The sequence below is a fragment of the Triticum aestivum genome, chromosome 1A (assembly GCF_018294505.1).
Source record: "Triticum aestivum cultivar Chinese Spring chromosome 1A, IWGSC CS RefSeq v2.1, whole genome shotgun sequence".
NCBI classification, from domain to species: domain Eukaryota; kingdom Viridiplantae; phylum Streptophyta; class Magnoliopsida; order Poales; family Poaceae; genus Triticum; species Triticum aestivum.
In genome coordinates this window covers 50,126,142-50,145,093 of record NC_057794.1, presented here as the reverse complement: position 1 = coordinate 50,145,093, position 18,952 = coordinate 50,126,142, and the positions used below count along the sequence as shown (strand labels likewise).

Below are 18,952 nucleotides of genomic sequence, written 5' to 3'. Positions count from 1 at the left end.
ATCATGTACAATAGGATGTCAATGTTATTATTCTAGCATAAGAACTGATGGGGGATGGAACATGCAAGTCCCCTATGACCAAGTTACACGAAGATAGCATGGTTATTCAATCTACATTCTATAATCATTTGGTTTTGTCCAAAAAATTATAGTAGTAGTCTTGCTTGCTGGCGTTGGGGGGATTGCACATAAAGCGAGAAAAGAATCTCTTAAGCCAACTCTGCCTAACAAAATAGTTGGCTAACACAAAAACTTCCAAAAATCAATAAGCATTCTATCCACTCTTTCGTGGTGACGAGAATTCGGCCAACATTAGTTGAATTCAGGCAACATTAGGAGACGAGAAATTCTCTTAAAGAACCATTTCTCTCCCATCAATTAAAACTTACTCGTAGTTGTTATTACAAAGGGGGGACAGATAAATGTGTCCTCTTATAACAAAAAGCTCTAGTCTAGCACAACACTCCTTGATGCTCTACTGTGGATTTGTGCAAGTATTTCGGACCTAAACTAATCCTTCATATTACCCTTTAAAAGACCGTGAGGTTCGAAAAAAATCTATGTACTCCTACAGTGTGATGAATCTGTACAACGGCTCACTGCTTTGATATATACTTGCATGAGAAAAAGCTTGCGCCAACCCGCGGCATGCCATTGCCACGGGATGTTTCTACAGCGTGAATGTGTATCCCTCTGGACACATCTTCTGTTTCCCTTTATTGAGGGTCGTTGGGTCGTCGTCATCCTCCGTTGCTTCCCACCTTACCAGATAGCCGTCCCACGAAGAGCTAACGAGCGTCGGGAGGTGCGGGTGCCAGGAACAATCTCTGACGATCGATTCATGCCATTTGAGTGTTTCGACAACGTTTCCAGTGGCCTGCAAGCCAAGCAGGGACATAGCAACTTTAAGATGGCAATTAGAAATTTGAACTATACATATAAGACCCTTTGAAATACTTTGAGGTTAAACCTGGCTATACCAAGGCATCGAAAAGCATAGCTTATACTATAATCTACAGAATCATGATATTATTCAGATTCATAATTTGTTCCTTCAGGGCCATACTTATAGATAGTCAGAATGTCATAATTACAGTTAAAACCTGCAGCATATGGTCTATTCACCGACATGGACATAATACATAACTCTTTTACCTAAAATTTCCTTGAGTAGCTTATTATCCCAATTAACACAACATTTCACTCATTCTAAAAAATATTCATAAGTTGATCAATGTTGGTTGATCAATGTTGGAAGAGTTTTTTATGAAGTTTGTATATGGAAAGCTTTTAGATTTAAAAACAATTTCAGGATTTTTTTTAATCCTCGATTTTATGTTCAAGTTTTGCTGACACAGTTGTGTACAAGTGTACATGATTCCATCTACTACAACTATGATATCTACTTTTCATAGTATGTCATCCACTTTCTATCAAATGGGAATGCTCACCCATGTGGACACAAAACCACCAGGATTTGCAAATAGTAGAATCATATTTAAAAAGGGCAGTTTAAGGAAGCATCTAAGGCTCATACCACATCATAAATATAGACACATTGGTCACTGGATCCTGTGTATATGTACCTCTGACCTGTGCTGCAACAAATAACAAGGTGACAAACAATATTACTCAATAAAACAAAACAACCATAACTCGTAGCAGTATAAACCGTTGCATGATATGATGAATTGATGATAGTATTCTATTATGCCACTCCTCCTACTACCACGAGCTTTTACCTTTGTGGAAACGAAAAGCAGCATTTTGCGTCATACATTTAAAAAAAGGACAGACCCAGTGCTAGAAGCTCCCACACCAGGTGGGATCTGAAAAGGATTCAGGTGTTTGTAGAAAGATGATTTACATGCTTTTGCCCCTATTGCACTAAAAAACCAATTTAGACAGCCTACAGCAGGAAGGATTTTCAGGTGTTTGTAGAAAGATTTATGTGATGCAGCAGCGAGTGAAAGAAAACACTCAAATTGAGTTGAAGTAAAACAAACACAAGTTCACAACTAACCTGTGCATTGGGGAAAAGTAACAACGGATAAGTGTGCGCAACACCGAATGGCCTCTGAATGTGGCTAGCGATTGATCATATGAATGCTTCAAAAATCGGGCTTCTGATGGATAGGTCATCCATCTGTAATCCCATTCGTATGCTTTCGGTGTGCAGCTGAGAAAACAGTTGTACGGAAAATTTAGAATAAAACAGGGAAATAGATCTTGGGATTATAAATAACCTTACGAGTTCACATAGGATAAACATAAAGCCATGAACATACTAAAAAGCCAGAGAAAATGACAAAAAAACATTTAATCCATAATGTTGAAAATATTAATTACCAACATAGTCCATAAACCCTAGAAATCTTGAATTAATATTATCAACAGCCCAGTAAGTGAGACACTAAAGTTAATTATGGCTCCTCTGCAAGTATTTCTGGTATGGAGAAACATGTTCATAGAAGACAGGAAAAACTCGATATATTCTATTAGCTCCACTCAATACATATAATTCGGCACAGTTGACTTTTGCCAGAGTTGATCATCTGAATGAACATTCTGAGTTTGCCTTCCTACTTGCCTACAACGTAATAATCATTTTCAAGTATAAACAAATATCAATACTTCTAGAAATGACCATGTAAAACAAGTTTTGGTAGTTACTCCTTCGTAGCCGAGGACAATTTTCTGATATCCCATAGTTTAATAGTCTGGTCCTTGCAGTTGGAGATGAAATAATGCCCGTCTCCACGGCTATCAATAAATGTAACTCCATCTAAATGACCTGCCAAAACACCTACTGGTTTCGCGCTCTTGTGGCAGCGCCTATCCCACACCTGAAGATTGTAAAACATTGTCTAACAAGTCAATCCTCCGTGAATAATGATTAAATGAGAACGTTACTAGATACTCTAAAGGGTCTTCAGGTTTTCATTGATTTCACATTTCCTAGACAGGTAAAAAAAGGAATCATGTGTTCCAGATAAATCATGTTGGAGTTTGCACTCAGCAAAGAAAATTACATTAGATATCACATGCAGTAATCATTGTGCATTGCCGATAAGTTTTTGAACTCACTAATGTTTCAGATTGTTGGTATAATTAGCCAGCTACATATGCCAGATAACTTCTTCTCTACTGAACCAGTGAGATGTATCTTTTGAAATGGGATTTGAATAATATATAATCAGGTTCAAAGAAATTAGCTTACCTTACAGAGGCTATCATCACTTCCGGAGTACAAGACATCACTAGATTCATCAGCGAACGTGACCGCATTAACATCAGCCTTTAAAAACCAATGGAATTGAAAATAAGATTTCCAGAAACCAAACATAACTCTTTTGTATAGAACATCAGGTACTCAAGAAAATAAATACATATTGTTCATTCCGAAACTATGTTAGATCCGGCAACATTAGATATGCACATGGGCAACATGTGTTATACTGCACAACTTGCGAATAGACCCAACCACTGTGTCACATCCCGTAACCACTGTTCCAGTAGTGTAGCATTGTTCAGCTGCTTTAAACTGAAACTGCATAAACATCTATTCATGTATCCGTAGGCCAAATACTGCAGGCCCGAAGGAGACAAACTTCCAGCCTGCACTGGACTACCAACACAGCTGCTGCTTCAGCTGACATAGTGATTGGTTTTACTGAGATTTATATATTTACTTGCCATCTAATCTACTTCAGACTTAGCGGTTCTAACATTTACAGTGTTTTCTTTCACCATATACCATCACCCTGCAGTTTTGCAGAAAGCCAAACACCTTGAATAGTGATGGCACGCCATAAACTGTTTGACATTTTCCTTTTGGCTTCTGGTTTGGAAATACCTCTTAGAGGCATTAGGTGTTTATGTGATACTACACTACACTGTGAGACTCCTACAAACACAAATTTTATTTCAGTTCAGTACTCTACAAGGCACAGCTTCTAGCATGCTATCAGTATCTATCCAAACTGCTATGCTTAAAGCACCACCAAGAACTATTGCTTGCTGTGGTTCATTACTCCAATCTGTTATGCCTAACGCAACACCATGCTTCATGTGGATGATTACTTCAGACATAACGAACCATTAGAGGATGCAGTACAAAAGCATGTAGAATATGCAATGTAAATGCTTTTTTTACTAATAATGTAAGTGCATTTCTATTCGCAGGAGACTAAAATCGTACAAACAAACTCCTTTAATTTTCTTTGCATGCAAACAGTAACAATGCTCACATTAGATACTTGAAATGATTTTAAAAGTACATATGAATATGACCTAAGCAGATATGTGTATCACCAAACAGTGTTGTGTACAGTACATTGGAAGGACAGGTTATGGAAGGAACAAAAGAAAGAGGGCATTTGACTTTCATACCACATGAGCATGAATGCGCTCTGTCACTTTGTTTGCTCCAAGATCATAAATACATATTGACTCATTGCTGTTTCCAACAACAAGTTCATGGCCATCTTTTGAAAACTTTATTGAAAATATTCCAAAGGAGGATTCATCGTCAGCAGCAGAAAAATTCAAACCCTCATGAATGTCCTGCATTATGATAAATAAAATAAATGCTTGTGAAAAAAACAGCATATTGCGAAAAAAACTGGTCAAAATAAATGTTATAAGCTTTTTTTTTTTGCCAAGATAAAGCACATTCATTTGGCAATCATGCAAATGGCAGGCAGGATGTGTTGAGTTTCTTCTTCATTTACATTGGTACAATGATACCAGAAATGGCAGGCTTGATGTCCTCAGAGTACTATTTTGTAGGAGAACTAAAAGATAGACAGACAACCAATAGGCAATAGCGCTAGAATTTCCTGACGGGGAGGGTCAGTGGCAGCATACTAGATAATCCTCCGTCTCCTTATGTTAGGATTTGATGAGTTTCCTTGTAGAGATCTTTCCAAGTTGTTAGTGTTCTTAGGCTTCAAATTGATGCTTCTATCTAGAGTTTTGTATGTGAGCTATATAACGTATTAATGCCTGCCCTAGTTTATTACCAGTTAAGCAAGAAATAACGTATTACTCCCTCTGTAACTTAATACAAGACGTTTTTTGACACTTATCTCCCAGCCTATTCTTTTACCTATCCTACTAACGCAGCTCTGTGGGGCTATCAGCCCTGGACTGCCATCGAGCACAGCACAGTTAACTTATGCTCCGGATTCAGGGTTTATACCAGGAATACAACTATTTTATCCAAAAATTAATTCTCAAAGAGGAAACACATGGATATTTAATCCAGAAGATATATTTTCATGAACATGCTGATGACAATTGTTGGACAGGAATTATCATAGAACAAACAGTATGTGATTCGGTTATCTAGAGGTAGACTTGACCATATTGTAATTTAGAGAAGAGGACATACTGTAATATTAGCATGTGACTGCTTCAGAGCATTCTGAACATTTACTATGTGAACAGTAGGGGTCAGACTTGAATATGCCTGCAAAACAGATCAATAGCACTTTAGGGATAAAACAAATATGTGAATGAACTTAAACTATCATCAAGTCTAGTTCATAAAGTCAATGAAAGAGCTAATAATTATTTGCCAGAAATGATGGATGGAATTTTTACGAGTATTTCTAAAATGGTGAAAAAGAACTGAAAATATATTATTAGTGAAGTTGCCAAGAAAAGCAAGTCTACCTGCTTTTTACTCAGGTCTAAAAGTTTTCCTATATTATAGAATGTATAGAAACAGACAGGGAAGTATCTAAAATATCAACAAGATAAGCGGCGATTTTCTCTGATGAAATACATGAACGGCAGGAAATAATCAACTCCCTTCGATTGTCGCAGCTTTAGTACAACTTTTACTAAAGAAGTGACAATTAATTTGGATCGGAGGGAGTACCAATTATTTCCCCATTTCTTTTAGTTAACTATCAGAACGTGAGCAGTCAACCCTTCAAAACTTTGAACACTAATACGCTAATACATACAGAAGTATTAGGATTTCTCAACTGTAAGCACTATTACTAGATTTGTCAGAATAAAATAATTTCATCTCGTCATATGTTAAAAATAATTTCTAATAACGTTTCAATAAAATAATAATAGCCAAAGTTGTATATTGGAGACAAATAACAAGCAAGATATGAGGGAGGTGGTAACATTTTTTGGAGAAAATAAGCCTATGATTGATAACTGTTATTGATCTGACTGATAAAATAACGACTGGGTCAAATGATCTAATAACTTATTATTGTGCATAGGGTGCACAAAGTGTAGCTCATGAGGCTCAAATGCTAATGCAACTGCAAATTATATGGCACTGAACATATGAAACACTACCACTTTATTACAAACTATTCGATGGCTATAAACTTAACACTGAATTTGAGAGAACAAATAAACAAAGGGTCAATCTCTTGATATGAGGAAGGAGAAAGAAGCGCTAGCTCAGTGGCTGGAGTTCAAGGTGCTGAACCCGCTCACCCGCGTTTGAGTCAGCTATGCGGACTCCGCTGGGATGCTATCCGTTTGCGGAGAGGCCTCACTTCTATCTAACAGCGGACAGTTAAATGGAGGGATCCTTCTGCCTTTACCTAACATTTTTTACATGAGGAAACAAAGAACAAAATAGATGCTGAAAAATCATCCAACCAGTTTGATGTAAAATTCATCGAAGTAACTTGAAATCTGACACACTGCAGAGTATTTTGTATGGCAATGAGCATAAAACGGACAGTGCGTAAAAGTACATCCAGGCAAGCATGTAAACATGCTTATGGGTTCCCCGGGAGAAAAACAAGTTAAACAGAAGCTAAAATGGAGTAAAAAAGATGTACAGGGTTACAACGAAACCAAATAAGCAATCCGTAAGAGGTTTACTAGGTATTGTTGATCAGGTGAGAGAGCAATATCTGATACTGTCCACCGCAGACTTTTGCAGTTTATATCCTTGTGGATCTTCCATTTTTTGTCAGCGTTATAGAATCTGATACGGCCTCCCTGATTACATTTTCGCATCGAAGATTGTTAAACAGCAAAGAAGCGGTAAACATATATAAACATATGAAGTAAATTCTTCTGCATAATATCATAGTAATCACATACCCGAAACCCAGCAATTAGTAGAGAACCATCCGAAGAGAATTGTGAGATGTATGCTGCGCAGTCCATGCTATCAACGCACCACGGGCCTCTTACTGGTAGGTGTTTGCGAAGAGCATAAGAGCAATCGGCTGAAGAGAATCTACCAAATCCTGAGCGATTGGATTCTCTTGATGACAACAGCTTGAATGTAGAGATATGGCTCTTGCCAGCATGAAGGCATGCACGAGTTCTCTCACTTGGCTCTGATTTAAGCCTAGTAAGATGGGAAACCTCCTCATCAATGACAAACACTTCATTAGCAATTGCAGGACTGCCTTGCTCTTGTTGAGATGGTCCTCCATGACACGTCTTCCGTTTGGAGCACATGTTTGGCCACTGACTTAGTCAATACTATTTACGAAACCATTGATCACTTCTCAAGCATAACCAATGATCCTTCCATTGCTAGATATCCACAGAACACCTATGCTTAAATAACGCAATTGATACATCACAAAAACAGTCTGTATGTGAAAGATAATAACTAGTGACTATTCTTAATTAATCAAGTTTGTATGCAAAAGACATAGCTATTGCTTATTCCTAATTATCCATAGATAAAATTCCAAAAAGGTGTCATACGTAGAAGTTGATAACAGTAGAGCTTTGTAGAGGATTGACAGCAAAGGTAGAGTTTGGAGGCAAGCCGGCCTACTCAGAGGGGATCTTGACGGTTTCTTTGCGGGAATAGCAATGTGGGTAGTGCATGGATAGTATGTGTTAGATGTGGAGTGGATGTTGATGGAGGAATCCGTGTAACTAAATTTGTAACTGTGTGGAGTTTGGGATGTCTTTCCCCTCCTTCTTTAATGAATGATACGCACACTCGTGGCGTATTCAAGAAAAAAAATGATCATATAGTTTATTCTAGATACATCACTCTTTAAAGGGGGAGCATAAAGTGCCAATTAGCTCAGTAACACCTAACGTGGTCATGACAATAACACAGCAAATGAGAAACAGTGCTAAAAGAACTGCACTGCAAAACAAGTGACATTGGAAATGGCACTTACACACTGAAAGATGATAAAAAAGATAACCCCTAACCCGTCTCAACTGATGATAGAGGGTTGGTGATAAAGGAATTTAAAGCATATTTTTTTCTCGAAGATGCATCAAAATGTGTCATTTTTGTACTAGGAAGAAAACGCCAAGAAAGTGGAAATAACGAAGCTTAAACAACAGCCAGCTAGCTATGCACAAGACTAGGCCAAAACTGAGGCAAAGGCAGCTGCTGTCACCACCATGGCTGAAGCCACAGCACCTGACTTGTCAGGCGGCATTGTAGCACTACACTGGCAAAGATGGCCTGTGGAAGAAACATGTGTCATACATTTCCTAAGAGATTGAATAAGGGCATCGTGGCCATCTTTCAAATTCCCAAGGACCTAGCGTTGTAAATTGGTGTTGCTGGGCTGATTTCCCCAAAAGAAATCAAATCTGGTGTCCGAGTAACAGTACTGACTATCACTGTATCTGTTCAGACGGAAACTCATTATATGACAAAAGAATTAAATTCTAGCATTCACCTCCAAATGATGATTTTAACGTGGACACAGGCCTGTAATCCAGCTTTCCAGGCAATTCCAACAAGGCTGGTATAGCTGATCTCCACAGGCTTGGGCACTTCTACAGCCAGTCATTCCCTACAAAATTTACAAACAATTTAGTCATCTACAGAAAAAGGAGAGATGTGCCTGTCCTTATTCTTCTTATGGTTGTGAGAGTGGCATTAGGTTCTCAGGTTGATGAAGAGGCAACAGTTACCACTATTCCAGTGATGTGTATTAACAGCCTAATTTGTTAGGGTGAATATTAGAAGCATCATAACCACTGTAAACTAGTGGAATCAAAACTAAACAATTGGGAAGACAGCCTCAGTGATGAGAACCGCTGTTTTATAGTAACTAACCAACAGGAGTGACAGTCACCGAGTCAGTAAATGGGCAAATGCCTTAAAAGCTACTAAACTAAGCTGCCAGAGAATATTCTCTGAAATTCCAGTTCAATAGATACTCATGGGAGAAGAGAAGAATTTCCCAAGGTGGGCGTGGGTCAGAACGTAACTCTTTGCTCATTTAGAAACAGCTGGTCATAAAGGCCTACTAAAAAACCATCCTCGAAAGCAACAGTTTTGTTAGACGAAAAGAGCGACATTTTTCAGGACAACAAGTTCCTGAATCACAGAATGGGATAAAACAAGTGCATGCCCAGGCCACCCAGGCTTGCCTTGCCCCAGTGGGGTGTTTTCATGGCAGTTTCTTTTTAATTGAAAATGCCACCGGTACGAGTGCCCATTGGTCGGGTTTTTAGGATGGGACAGAACACGAAATGGTCTGGACCTGAGTATACACGTTTTAGCATCAAGCATACCGCACTTGCACCAGAACATCCGATGCCACGAAGAACTAGTCCCCATATATAGTTGCAAACATAAACATACATCAAGCACAAGGGCACCGGGATCACCGAATGCGCAACTGCCATGAGCTGCTTAGCAAACAGCCAAAGCAAACCGATCCCCTTCTCGACGTTTTCCTCCATAAGAAAATTGCCGCAAGCAAGCAAGAAGCCTAAACACTCGGTTTGGCAGCCAAGAAACAGCTCACGTGGGATGTCTGGAAGAAACTCCGCCCCATAGGCAAAACAACAAACACATGACGCTCACCCAAGAAAAACCTACCCCGGGATGAAACGAGACCCATCAACTAGCCCAAAATTACCAGAAAAACGTCCCTTAATCCGTATTCACCCAGGAACAGATTTCAGGCGCATGCGCTTCTCTGATGAATTGCCTGCCCTCTACACAGCAAAACCCAACATATGTCAACCGAAAGTACAAGAAGGATAACGCAGCAAGGCCTCTCGATTCGCCACGATCCATTCGTACCTGGAAGCAAGTAGAGGAGAAGGCGGGATGGGAGAGGGAATTCGTACCAGGTGTCAGAGGAGGCGTGCAGCTCGTGTCTCCTGCGGAGCGGCGGCCAGCGGAAATGCGGGGGCGAGAAGGGGAGAAGAAGAAGGAAGAAGAAGAAGGGAAGGAAGGAAGGTTTTAAATGAATAAAATACTGCAACGTGAAGGGGCTGCCCGCAAAACATAAACTAGGACTGCCTGGCGGGTCAATGACGCGTGGGGCCGCCGAACGGCCACGAGCGGGCAGGCGTGTGATCGGGGAGGCTGGTTGGTGAGCGCCGAGCCTGCCAGGAGCCAGCCAGTTGGTGGGTTGGACGCGTGGCGGGAGGTGAGTGGACGGCCGCGTGCGCCGAGGGAGCGGATCGGTGCGGTCGGCTCGGCTCGCAACGGTCGCCGTTGCGTACTGGATTACGTCAGCTTGGCCGGTGACGTCATAACGGATCCGCTTCGTGTCAGCATCGCGTAAAGCGTTTGCTTTTTTTTGGGTGCGTAAAGGAGCGAGCTAGTGCTTTTTTATTTGACCCACTTGTATGTAGTCCCTCTATTTTACATAGAGCGAATAATTCAAAGAATACTCCATCATGAGCAGTGAAAGTACGTTCAGTCAATTCTCACATGACGGTTCCATTACTTCTTAGAAAGAAGCCGAACGGCTGGAATTGTGTGTTTTTATACCTCTTTTTATAAACAAAGTAGAGGACAGGTAGGTGGTGCTAAATGTATTTCAGCATGACCAAAGAGAAATTAGCCGGTAAGAAATCTACCCCTAATCTAAAATAAATAGTCTTTCTATGATGCTATTTGACAAGCCCCCTCCTCCCCTTGAGTTAGTTATTTTCCAAACAACATAGCAAGCAATTATCATATTATGTTAACAAGTTAAGTACATTACCACAGGTCGTGACTTTTACCATCATTAGTTGATCACTATATTGCACATCAGTATGATGTAACTCTACTAAGCACCATTGTACTTGGGCAACTGCTAATCAAACAGTATGTAAAATACATTATTGACATGCTGGTAGGTTCTTTATATGGAACAAGTGACATTATCAAGTTAGCAATGTCTACAATTACCCTTGTAAGTTCTGAAAGGTCACTGGCAATGCACCTGGGATAAATCAAATGCACTCCATTAATCTCGTTTAACAAGATAAGTACATTGAATCATGGTAGCACTAGTAGAAAAAGGCCCATTTGTCCCGGTTCATAAGGCACATCTGTCTCGATTGAGGAACCGGGACTAAAGGGTCGTTATTAATGCCCTAGGCCTTTAGTCCCGGTTCTTATACGAACCGGGACAGATGGGCTTCCACGTGGCCGCGTCAGCATTTCAGCGGCTGGTTTTTTTTGAAAGGAGGTGGTTTTGGGGTTTTGGGGGTTAATTTAGGTTCGTATAGGTTGCTAATAGAGAGATGTGTCCTCTCTTATCTCCGTGCTACTGCTACTGCTATACCTAAACATGACTTAGATTGAAGTGAGGCAACATGTGGTGCATGTCGAAAATAATTCTAATCCTAACTTGATCGAGTTTGGATTGTACTACTTTTGACATGCACCACATGCATGTTGCCTTCACTTCAATCTAATCCATGTTCATTTCACCCACAAATATATAATAACTCTTCATGCTCACATCATGCATCATCATAATAACAAGTCCTACTAATCATCATCATACAACTTCTACTCGTTATTAATAACAAGTCATACGATCATCATCCTCATAGTCATCGAACCAACCCTACTTAATTGTTCTTAGCACATGATCATCAGTATTAGGTAGGACCTAAATACCCTCTTTAAGGTAAAATAGCATAAAACAAAATAGACGCTGACTCTCCATTATGGAGAATGGAGATCATCCTGTCTCCAATTCTTGCGCTTCGCTTCCTTTTGCTTCCAAGAACCTCCTTACAACTCTCCATACATTTTTTCCATCCTTTGATTTGCATGTCTCCACTTCTTTTAGAAATCTGGTATGGACAGTTGTGATTCATAGGATGACCTGGATGTATGTTCAAAACCTTAAGGCTACCTTTCTGATACATCAAATGAGGCACACAATTCTCTGGGATTATCTGTTGAAAAACATAGTAATAACTTCATAGTTAGCAATGATGTACTAGTTTTAGAAGTATGCAAAAGATGCACGGATGTCGTAATAGTAAAATATCTTACCAGGATATCTCCATGGTAGTTACCGTAGTTGAACACATGCACTAGTGGCATGTATTGACCATAATGTTGAGGAGTTTGATTGTAGATATTGTAATTCTCAATGTCAGTACAAAATCCGACCAGATGATTTTTCTCCTTGTAAGTTAATTCTGAGCCATCAGTGTAGTGGGTTTTGTCTACCATCTCCCGCACATTCTTTGAACAATGAAAATAAGCTATCAATGGAAATAAGTTGTCAACTATTTTGAAATAAATAATATAAATTAGCTAATAACTATGTTTGAGAAACTAAACTCACATAGCGGTAGAATTGGAGGCGTATCAACAAGGACCCAAATGTCCATATTATCTTGCTCAATTTCAGGATCACCAAGATCCATGGTGAAAAGTATACCCTCATCAAAACCATACATCTTGCAAAGTGCTTCCAATTTTTTGCAACCAAAATGGGTTACACTCTCAGAATTGTACAGCTTTACTTCAAAATCCACATAATGATGAGTCCTTAGGTGAATTTTCTTTGTTTCGAAACTTTCATGGTCTTCAAAACCCATCCTCTCCAAGACATAGCGCCTTACATGGCATGTGATAAGCTACTTGAATTGTAAAATATGAAAATTACACGTTGAAATAGTTGTAGTCGTGCTTAATTACGAAAAATACTTGTCGTCGTTGCGTACCGTTTCAATATCGAAGGTCTCTCGAGCTTAATGCTGAAGCGAGATCGTCGTCCAGGTGAGGCATGTCGCACAGACCTCGATCATCGTGGCACCAGCTGCACTCCCCCGGGAGACTTTCGTCGTCTGATGACGACATTTCCTACGTTCATAATTTAAAGATTAAACTTGTACAATTAAATATATGTACTACCAAAAACTAAATTAGATCATTATTATTCATCATGGGTTGACTATCGGTCTGTCGAGTCTTTTCTTGAAAACTCTCAGCTCACGTGGTATATATATTCGACTCTCGGTGATGGTCGCTCCTCACTTTGTCCCCGAGTGCATTACACCAAAATGTCTAGCACACAGGAACGAAGGAGAAGCGACCCCCATGACAACAGTCGGTGATGGTCGTTACTCCTTCTTCCCCTAGTGCATAACAAAGGTCTAGCACCCGGAGAAGAAGGAGAAACGACCCCCACGACAACAGTCGGGCTTCCTCGTCCTCTCATATATGGTGGAGACTCGACAGACTTAAAGTCAACCCAAAATATCGTTTAATTATCTTTCTAAAAAAGGATTTGGCTGGTCTCACCTCGAGGTCGGAGGGGGGCGGTGACGGGGACAACGGCGGGGATGATGGAGGGGGGCTCCTAGATTTCTGCGAAAACAAAAGCCCTATAAGCTATCAACTAATCATATGCATACGCCTTGCATAGTGCTCTCCAATTTTAGCATTTTAAAGTAAGAGTAGTTTTACAATTTGAGCATTCAATAAGCAAAATTAAATCGTAAAATAAAGTAGTATTCAAATCAGGATGCATTCAATTATAAGCAAAACTACATCATCTCTTGCATCCGTACATCGTCGAATATTATCACTAATACACCTTGAATACTATCAAACATATAACATTGCTAGTATAACTAGAACCGTAGTGCCCGACGGGTATCGGCACGGGCGGTGGACACCCAAAGAGAAGGAACCATCACAGGATCGCTCGAGTGAGATCCCTGGAGAACCTGCCAGGTGTTGTCGAACCTGCCCTCCAACGCAACCATGTAGCGACGGACGTGCTCGTCCTCCTCGCTGACACGGTGACGTACCACCTCCACAGTGTCCGGAAGCCTCGGCACCGTCACTGGCCCACGCGACCGCCACCAAACAAGGATCGGGTCAACGACGGGCTAGCTCCTCACCAACCTACGCCCCCCGGAAGGTAGCACATCCCAAAACCATCCCGGCGGAGCCCAGTCCCGGACATGGCCCCTCCAATCAAGCCCGCCTCCTCCGCCAAGTCGACGACGAGGATGCGGGATAGGCATCGTTGACGTCGATGCGGGAATAATTGTTTTAACTAGTTTTATTAATTTTCTTGCTAAAAATAAACTGCTTCTATAGTAAAATAAACTAGTTTTATTAAATCAAGTAGTTCAACTATTAAACACTTAAATAAAATAAAGTAGTACTTGCTAAAAATAAACTACTTCTATATATAGTAAAATAAAGTAGTTTTATTAAATCAACTAGTTCAACTACTAATTAATTAAGCACTTTCTAAGTAGTACTTATCGGGGAGGGGGGTATATCGACAACGACATACCCGATAAGAAAATAAGAAAAGGAAGAAGAAGAAAAAAAAGGAGAAAAAGAAAGGAATAGAGGAGGAGATCGAAGAAAAAAAAGATTCTCCTCTTTTTTTCATATTCTTATTTATTTCTCCTCTTCTTCCTCTCCTCTTCTTCTTATTCTTCTTCTTCTCCTCCTTCTTCCTCTTCTTATTTTCCTTTTTTCTCTTCTTTTTCTTATAAATATTACATATACATAAATGACTTTGATCATACACAATTTTCCTATACATACACAATATGAACATATACATAAATTGACAAAGAAAATTCTATGAACAAAAAAAATCATAAAAATTCTATGAACAAAAATACAACAGAAAAAAATCATAAAAATTCTATAAACAAAATCTAAACTACACATCTAAATTACTACAACTAAATTACAACAACTAAATTAACTACACATCTAAATTACACATCCAAATTAATACAACTAAATTACAACATCTATATATAGGGGGCGCGGTGGTGGCGGCGGCCATTACAGGGAGGAGGAGGAGGGGATCAGCGGACAAAGCTCATAGGGTGCGTGGCGACGGCGACGAGGAGGCAGGGCCGGCGGCGTCGGGGCAGGGGTGGCGCGGGGCGGCGATGGCATCGGTCCGGGGCGGCACGACGTCGGGGCGGCGTCGGGACGGCTTGGGACGGCATCGGGGCGGCGCGTCGGAGGCAGGGGCGACGACGTCGATGGCGAGACAGGGGGGCAGCCTGGCGGCATCGCGGCGGGGGAATGAGCAACTGAACGAAAAATTTACAAGTCCTGCTTATATAGACGAGGCATTGGTCCCTGTTCGTGGCACAAACAGGGACTAATGCCCCTTTAGTCCCAGTTGGTGCCACCAGCCGGGACCAAAGGTCAGTTTTTGGCAGCCCAAAAGGCGGGAAGCGGCTGCCTTTGGTCCCGGTTCGTGGCACCAACCGGTACCAATGGGGAGCATTCGTACCGGTTGGTGCCACGAACCGGTTCCAATGCACCCCTTTAGTCCCGGTTGGTGACACCAACCGGGACCAAAGGTATCATTCTGCCCGTGCCCAAATGTTTAGTCCCACCTCGCTAGCTGAGAGGGGCGCGCAGTGGTTTATAAGCCCCACTGTCGCACCCCTCTCGAGCTCCTCTTCATTGCAGGCTTTCGGGCCTAATTGTCACTGGTATGCCCGATGGGCCTACTAGGCTTTCTGCGGGCCTGAATCCTGGCCCATGGATGGGTTTCTAGTCGTATTCAGGCCGTGGAGGCCCAGTAGGTGGCATATTTTTTATTTTTTCCCTTTTTTGTTTTCTTTTCTGCTTTATTTATTTTGTTTTGTTTCTACTTACAACAAAAAACTTATTTTATTTTATTTTGCTATTAAAGTTTCTAACAAAAAAAGTTCTTTATGAAAATTCCTTTTGCTTTTAATGATTTTGAATAGAAAATACTTTGATAATTTTAGTTGCATCAATTTTATATGTAATTTTAGTTTCAATAATACTAGAGATTGCTTATAATGTTTTGAACAGAAAATACTTTGATAATTTTAGTTTCATAAATTTTATTTATGTTATTAAAGTTTATTTTATTTTATTTTGTTTCTACTTATATATTTTATTAAAGTTTATATTATTTTGTTTCTAATTACTTATTTAATTTATTTTATGATAATTCTTTTTGCTATTAAAGTTTGTAACAAAAAAGTTCTTCATGAAAATTCTATATAATTTTAGTTGCATAAATTCTATATAATTTTAGTTTCAATAATACTAGAGGTTTATAAAATGCAACATTCAAAGCATTTCAACAAAACATTCAAAGCATTTCAACAAAACGGATAATCTGTTTCGAGATATCAGGGTTTCATACGGAAACTCGTCTGTTACAACATGCATTTCAAATGAACTAGGGAAAAGGTTGAAAGTTGGCATGGTATCATCATAATAGTTATGGACAGAAAGTCTTCACTTTTTCTTCGCTTGTGTGCTTTGCTTATTGTGCCGTAACCATGGATAATCTTCATCGTTCATCAGGATGCTTGGGTCAGCCTTGACTTTGAAGGGAGGAATTTCATGAAACTTTTCATAATCTTCGGACATGTCTGTCTTGCCCTCCACTCCCACGATGTCCCTTTTTCCTGAAAGAACTATGTGGCGCTTTGGCTCATCGTATGATGTATTCGCTTCCTTATCTTTTCTTTTTCTCGGTTTGGTAGACATGTCCTTCACATAGATAACCCGTGCCACATCATTGGCTAGGACGAACGGTTCGTCAGTGTACCCAAGATTGTTCAGATCCACTGTTGTCATTCCGTACTGTGGGTCTACCTGTACCCCACCTCCTGACAGATTGACTCATTTGCACTTAAACAAAGGGACCTTAAAATCATGTCCGTAGTCAAGTTCTCATATGTCCACTATGTAACCATAATATGTGTCCTTTCCCCTCTCGGTTGCTGCATCAAAGTGGACACCGCTGTTTTGGTTGGTGCTCTTTTGATCTTGGGCGATCATGTAAAATGTATTCCCATTTATCTCGTATCCTTTGTAAGTCAATATAGTCGAGGATGGTCCCCTGGACAACGAGTACAGCTCATCACAAACAGTGTTGTCGCCTCTGAGACGTGTTTCCAACCAACTGCTGAAAGTCATGATGTGTTCACATGTAATCCAGTCGTCACACTGCTCCGAGTGTTTGGAGCACAGACTATTCTTGTGTTCATCGACATACGGGGTCACCAAGGTAGAGTTCTGTAGCACTGTGTAGTGTGCTTGAGACCAAGAATGCCCGTCCCTGCATATTATTGTGTCCGCTCCTAGCGTGCTTTTTCTAGTCAGTCTCCCATCATACCGCGATTTAGGGAGATCTATCTTCTTAAGGCCAGGAATGAAGTCAACACAAAACCCAATGACATCCATTGTTTGATGGCCCATGGAGATGCTTCCTTCTGGCCTAGCACGGTTACGGACATATTTCTTTAGGACTCCCATGAACCTCTCAAAGGGGAACATATTGTGTAGAAATGCGGGGCCCAGAATGACAATCTCATCGACTAGATGAACTAGGACATGTGTCATGATATTGAAGAAGGATGGTGGGAACACCAGCTCGAAACTGACAAGACATTGCGCCACATCACTCCTTAGCCTTGGTATGATTTCTGGATCGATCACCTTCTGAGAGATTGCATTGAGAAATGCACATAGCTTCACAATAGCTAATCAAACATTTTCCGGTAGAAGCCCCCTCAATACAACCGAAAGCAGTTGCGTCATAATCACGTGGCAGTCATGAGACTTTAGGTTCTGGAACTTTTTCTCTGGAATATTTATTATTCCCTTTATATTCGACGAGAAGCCAGTCGGGACCTTCATACTGAGCAAGCATTCAAAAAATATTTCCTTCTCTTCTTTGGTAAGAGCATAGCTGGCAGGACCTTCATACTGCTTTGGAGGCATGCCGTCTTTTTCGTGCAAATGTTGCAGGTCGTCCCGTGCCTTAGGTGTATCTTTTGTCTTCCCATACACGCCCAAGAATCCTAACAGGTTCACACAAAGGTTCTTCGTCACGTGCATCACGTCGATTGAAGAGCGTACCTCTAGCTCTTTCCAGTAGGGTAGGTCCCAAAATATAGATTTCTTCTTCCACATGGGTGCGCGTCCCTCAGCGTCATTCGGAACAGCTAGTCCGCCGGGACCCTTTCCAAATATTACGTGTAAATCAGAGACCATATCAAGTACGTGATCACCGGTACGCATGGCGGGCTTCTTCCGGTGATCTGCCTCGCCTTTGAAATGCTTGCCTTTCTTTTGACACTGATGGTTGGTCGGGAGAAATCGATGATGGCCCAGATACACATTCTTCCTGCATCTATCCAGGTATATACTTTTGGTGTCAGCTAAACAGTGCGTGCATGCGTGGTATCCCTTGTTTGTCTATCCTGAAAGGTTACTAAGAGCGGGCCAATCGTTGATGGTTACAAACAGCAATGCATGCAGGTTAAATTCCACATGTTTGTGCTCATCCCACGCATGTACACCATTTCCATTCCACAGCTATAAAAATTCTTCAACTAATGGCCTTAGGTACACATCAATGTCGTTGCCGGGTTGCTTAGGGCCTTGGATGAGAATTGACATCATAATGAACTTCCACTTCATGCACATCCAAGGAGGAAGTTTATACATACATAGAGTTACGGGTCAGGTGCTGTGATTGCTGCTCTGCTCCCCGAAAGGATTAATGCCATCCGCGCTTAAACCAAACCATACGTTCCTTGGGTCACCTGCAAACTGAGTCCAGTACTTTCTCTCAATTTTTCTCCATTGCGACCCGTCAGCGGGTGCTCTCAACTTCCCGTATTTCTTACGGTCCTCACTGTGCCATCGCATAAACTTGGCATGCTCTTTGTTTCTGAACAGTTGTTTCAACCGTGGTATTATAGGAGCATACCACAT

General features: G+C 40.8%; 1 protein-coding gene across 3 annotated transcripts; it reads right to left on the bottom strand.

Annotated features, from left to right (window-relative positions):
- Nucleotides 1–332: 332 nt before the first annotated feature.
- LOC123189080 (LEC14B protein) lies at nt 333–10,212 on the bottom strand. 3 transcript variants are annotated; one of them, XM_044601405.1, is made up of 11 exons: nt 10,069–10,212; nt 8,661–8,777; nt 7,093–7,555; nt 6,868–6,987; nt 5,396–5,473; nt 4,393–4,566; nt 3,221–3,298; nt 2,674–2,846; nt 2,024–2,179; nt 1,538–1,598; nt 333–877 (listed from the first exon to the last, which is right to left on the bottom strand). In XM_044601405.1, the coding sequence occupies exons 3-11, from the start codon at nt 7,456–7,458 to the stop codon at nt 671–673; spliced, it is 1,413 nt and encodes a 470-aa protein (XP_044457340.1). In that variant the 5' UTR covers nt 7,459–7,555; nt 8,661–8,777; nt 10,069–10,212; the 3' UTR covers nt 333–670. The 3 variants fall into 3 exon arrangements, with proteins under 3 accessions (XP_044457340.1, XP_044457349.1, XP_044457355.1); XM_044601414.1 differs by having other exon boundaries at nt 7,093–7,560; nt 10,069–10,190; XM_044601420.1 differs by having other exon boundaries at nt 1,538–1,593; nt 10,069–10,190.
- Between the last annotated feature and the right edge of the window lie 8,740 nt (nt 10,213–18,952).